The sequence below is a fragment of the Scatophagus argus genome, chromosome 2 (assembly GCF_020382885.2).
Source record: "Scatophagus argus isolate fScaArg1 chromosome 2, fScaArg1.pri, whole genome shotgun sequence".
In the NCBI taxonomy this organism is placed as follows: domain Eukaryota; kingdom Metazoa; phylum Chordata; class Actinopteri; family Scatophagidae; genus Scatophagus; species Scatophagus argus.
In genome coordinates, this window is record NC_058494.1 from 8,291,031 (window position 1) to 8,295,908 (window position 4,878).

General features: G+C 42.6%; 1 protein-coding gene across 1 annotated transcript; it reads left to right on the plus strand.

Moving 5' to 3' along the window:
* The first annotated feature begins 1,905 nt into the window (after window positions 1-1,905).
* On the plus strand, window positions 1,906-4,487 carry lbx1b (ladybird homeobox 1b). Its single transcript, XM_046378950.1, has 2 exons — window positions 1,906-2,547; window positions 3,092-4,487. The coding sequence occupies exons 1-2, from the start codon at window positions 2,220-2,222 to the stop codon at window positions 3,577-3,579; spliced, it is 816 nt and encodes a 271-aa protein (XP_046234906.1). The 5' UTR covers window positions 1,906-2,219; the 3' UTR covers window positions 3,580-4,487.
* The last annotated feature ends 391 nt before the right edge of the window (window positions 4,488-4,878 follow it).

Below are 4,878 nucleotides of genomic sequence, written 5' to 3' on the forward strand. Positions count from 1 at the left end.
TGAACAGGCTCCGAGCAGCACCACCCAGATCAGCTGCACCGGCTGGAAGCACACTCGTCTCATGTAAAAGTGAAGACATCGCGGTTTATAGCTTTGTTTTTGTTTTTTATGTTGTTTTTGTTTGTTTGTTTGTTTTGAATATTTTCCAAAGAATTAATTAGTTAATTTATGTGTTTGGTAGTGAAATATGAAACAAAGTGTCCTCAATGCTACTGACTGCACGAAACTCTATTTTAAACGTTTCTGCGTAAGCTCGTTAAACTGGTCTGCCATATATTATTTAATCATTTTTCTCAGTTCTTTTAAGCCCTGTTGTCTGTTTTTCAAATTATTTTGTGAAAATAACTGAAAGACCAAAGGCGAACGTGAGAGATACGTGTTCAAAAGTTAATCGTATTTCCACATAAGATTATTTTTCCTTCATAACTTAATAAATCCAAACCCCTACAGCCAAAGACATTTTTTGATATTACAAGATCGACAAAAAATCAATGAAAAGTTGGGTAAAATCACGGATCCGTCTGTCTGTGTTTTAATAGAAATACGGTATGGGAAGGGGAGTTGAGTGCAGGCTGCTCTATTGCTCCTATTTATTATTTTTATTTTATTTTATTTATTTTGGTAGGTTGGTTTCAGTCTGTCTCATACAAGACACTGAACTCTAACTAACGTTAGGTTGAATGCAGCGTAACATCAAAGGACTTGGCTCATACATACAGACATCTAATGTTTGAATTAAATAATATCGTAGAACAACAAAGGGAACTTTAAAATAAATAAATAATCTACACGGAAATAGCAAAATACGACTGTGCATTTATCCTGCTCCCCCAGCACATCATCATCACAATTATCAGCATCATCATCATCATCACTTCACTCTTGTTTTATTCTGAAGTGAAGCTAATCTTTACAATATTGTCTCAAAGCATCCCGAACAGACATTCATTACTAAGATAAATAAATATAATACTATAAAACAACGGCATCGACGACAATAAAATACATAAATGTAATAATAATAATAATGAGAACAGTAGGCCTGTTGGATTAAAATTTCCCTTTTCCACAGTAAAGATTTTGTTAAACTGAAATGAAAAAAAAATTACAATTTCTTTCTCCTGATCAAATTTTTAAAATGCTATGTTTCATTTTTTAAGTTACCCTTAAAGATCTAATATTTTGTCTTACAGCGTTAATTCGTTTTTCCTATTCAAATAGCCATATCGCCGTTTTATTTCCCCCCGACTAGCGCCAAAATAAACTCATCATGGCAAACCTGGAGGACGCCGGGAAATTTGAGAGGAGCTAAAATATTTCTCCGATGATAAAAGGAGCCCTTTCGCCTGAGTTATGGCCCGGATTTGGCGTTGCTGAGAGGGATGCATGCTGCTCCTTCTCTCCCGCCCCAGAGGAGGCATCATCAGAGCTGATATATGGCCCAGCTCTACGTTACCTTTACAAAACAAAGGATCATCCACGCTTTGGGTCGAGGAAAATATCCTTCTGACTATCTGCGAGATCTAACATAGCACCTGAGTCGACTTGTCTTTTTTGGTAACATCCGGGTAATCCAAATACTTTTACATAAAAGACTAGCAGCTCCTGATGAACTAAAACCAAAGTTTTACGCGTTAAAACCCCTTAAATATGTTAGTGATCTCTCGCCCACTCATCTCACTCTTTCTCTTTCTCACTCTCTCACTCTGCTCCTCATTTACCCCATATACCTATTCTGGTATCTCGCCATACTACTAAATTAGACCAAAGATGATAAGAGCACAAAGCGTTATAATTCCGCCGGGCTCCTCCTCCTTCCAGCCATGCGTCCTAATTAATGGGACACCCCCAGTCGCAAAAAGCCCCGCACTGGACTGCAACATAGTCAAAGAGTGAAAGGGAAGAGGGCGAAAGTGCCACTGGAGATAATTGATTACCTACCAATCAATGATAACTTGTTAGTAATCGTCAACTCTTTGGACCTCGCCATTTTCAGGGAGGCATCTCACTCCTGCGGACTTGCCGCTCCCGTGGATCGACACTTTGAAGACATCCCATTTTGGAATAAGATTTTCTTTTCCTCGTCCCCTCCGCCGTGTCTTTGTTTTTTTTTTTTTTTTTTTAACTGTTATGTGACTTTTTTGCCCCCTCACCAGCCTCGCTCGTTTTTAACCGCTGAATATTTCAACGAAGTCCTGCATAAACTCTGCGCACAACCAATGATGACATCCAAAGAAGTGGCCAAATGTGATGCAGTGGAGAACAGGAGGCGAAGTCCGCTGGACCACTTGCCGCCTCCTGCCAACTCCAACAAGCCGCTGACCCCCTTCAGCATCGAAGATATCCTGAACAAACCGTCTGTCAAACGAAGTTACACAATTTGCGGCACGGCTCATCTAATTTCGTCCTCGGAGAAGCACCGTCCGTCCAGCATCCCTCTGTCCAGCCGGGCTCTCCTCACCCAAACCTCCCCGCTCTGCGCACTAGAGGAGCTGGCCAGCAAGACCTTCAAGGGGCTGGAAGTCAGCGTTTTGCAGGCTGCGGAAGGTACATCCCCACTCCCAAAACTACAGCCGCAATACACCTTTTTAGAATTTAGTGTCAGACGTTCTCTCCGGTTTTCCTGTTCGTACTCAGTGGCCTGCACCAGACAGAAACGGACCGTTTGATTACACTTTGTGCTTTGTGCACAGTGTAATAAATTCGTTAAATGTGCTTGCTCACTAGCCAAAGCAAAATATTTATTTTCTGTTCGTGAATACACTTTTGTCCTCTAAAAATGTCCTATCGAACAAAGGCGCCTTAACGTTCTGGGCTGCTGCTCAGCGAAATAAATTGGATTCGCTTTTCTATAATATTGGAGTCTCGTGTGTCTGGTGCTCAATATTTCCCAGTGGTGTCGGTGTAATATCGTTGTAATTTCCTGTTCCCGCACAAGCTGGAGGTCTACTGTTTCACATTGTGTCACTTTGATTGTTATTTTTGCGTTCGGATCTCTTCTAAGCGCACGCAGCAGCTGTGCAGAGGAAGCCTTGCACCTGCACCTGCACGATTCAATGATTTTCAACCAGCCTCTGTCTCTCCCTCACAGGCCGGGACGGGATGACTCTGTTCGGCCAGAGAAGCACCCCGAAGAAGCGTCGGAAGTCTCGAACGGCGTTCACAAATCACCAGATCTACGAGCTGGAGAAGCGCTTCTTGTACCAGAAGTACCTGTCCCCTGCAGACCGGGACCAGATCGCGCAGCAGCTGGGCCTGACGAACGCGCAGGTCATCACGTGGTTTCAGAACCGGAGGGCCAAGCTAAAACGGGACTTGGAGGAGATGAAGGCCGACGTGGAGTCGGCCAAGGCCATCGGCCAGGTCCCCTTGGACAAGCTCGCCAAGCTTGCGGACCTGGAGAAATGTGCCAACGGCACGCTGGGCCACCCGCGCGCCGAGTCCCCCTCGCGAGGCGGCCAGCAGGAGCACGAGCTCGCTCAGAAACTGCGGACGTCGCCGCTGTCTCCGTTCTCAGACCACACAACTAGTAAAGAGTGCTCAGAGGACGAGGACGTGGAGATTGATGTGGATGACTGATGGCGCTGCGTGGGGCTAGAAGGTCGACAAACACAAAAAGACGATAAAAAAAATCCTACGGGGGACTTGTAACTAACTGCTTATATTGTATACCATATCTCAGAACATGTACCAAAATGTATGACTTTTATATCGGCACAGATAGACCTATTCATAGTGAAGCATGAACACAGAACAAGAAATATGCAGTGGTATTTTACAATGTATTCATTAGCAAACTGTTACTTCTTGCAATCAAAGCAATATGGTCTAAAATGACACGAGTCTAACTTATTATTTTTTTTACACTATAGGCCGACAGACAGATACACACACACTCAGACACACACACACACGCACACGCACGCACACACACACGCACACACACCTGTTCCTAAGAGGCCTACCCTCATACACCACTATGAAAGTGCTCCTGTTTTTCCTATTTTTTGCATGTAAATGCATGATTTGATTTGTGATCATTATCTATTTATTTTGACCGTTTTTTATTTAATTGTTTTTTGTGTTTTCTGTGAGCCAAATCGCCATTGATTCACTTTGTCACTACACGGCTCTTCTCCTCCTCATCTGACTGTGACCCTTGACTTCAGTTCATATTCGGCGTCCCGATGCTGCAGTGCATGATGATGATGATGATGATGATGATGATGATGATGATCGGAAAGACAAACTCGGACATTCACAGTTATATGTTTGGTGGAAATGCTCAAGCGATGGCGAGAAACGAAAGTGAACATTGCGGTGATTTTGACGAGCTATATGCTACGTTTTAGATTTATTGTTTGGATACAATAGATTTACAGTTATAAATTTGTTATGTTTTGTACACCTGTAAGTGCCTTTCTAAAATCAGGACATTATTTGAAAACCAATGCACAGACTGTAATGTATATAGGCTACTATGGGAATAAAATGGCTTTTCTGAATATATTTTTAATGTCGTAATTCTTGAATTAGTACTGAGATTTTTCATTATGGACATAATAGCCCGAGCTTTTCTTTTTCTGGGGAGCACAAAAAAAATCATTTGAAAAACACGCTCTCGTTGCCAAATCTCGCCGTGTAAGCCTATCAAAAGCGGCCTATTTAGGGTTATTATACTGAACTATTTTGTCCCTTTGTGTCCTTTTCTACTAGGATGCTCTAAACATTTTGTGGCCCGGAATCTCTCATCTCCTTTCACATCCTAAATGCGTATCGTGGCTTCTTGACCCTCAGACGTGTTTCTCCATTCGTGGCAAAAAATTTATGTGAGAAACACAAATCTGGTGCCGGGGGAAAAAAGACGAGGATGCCACA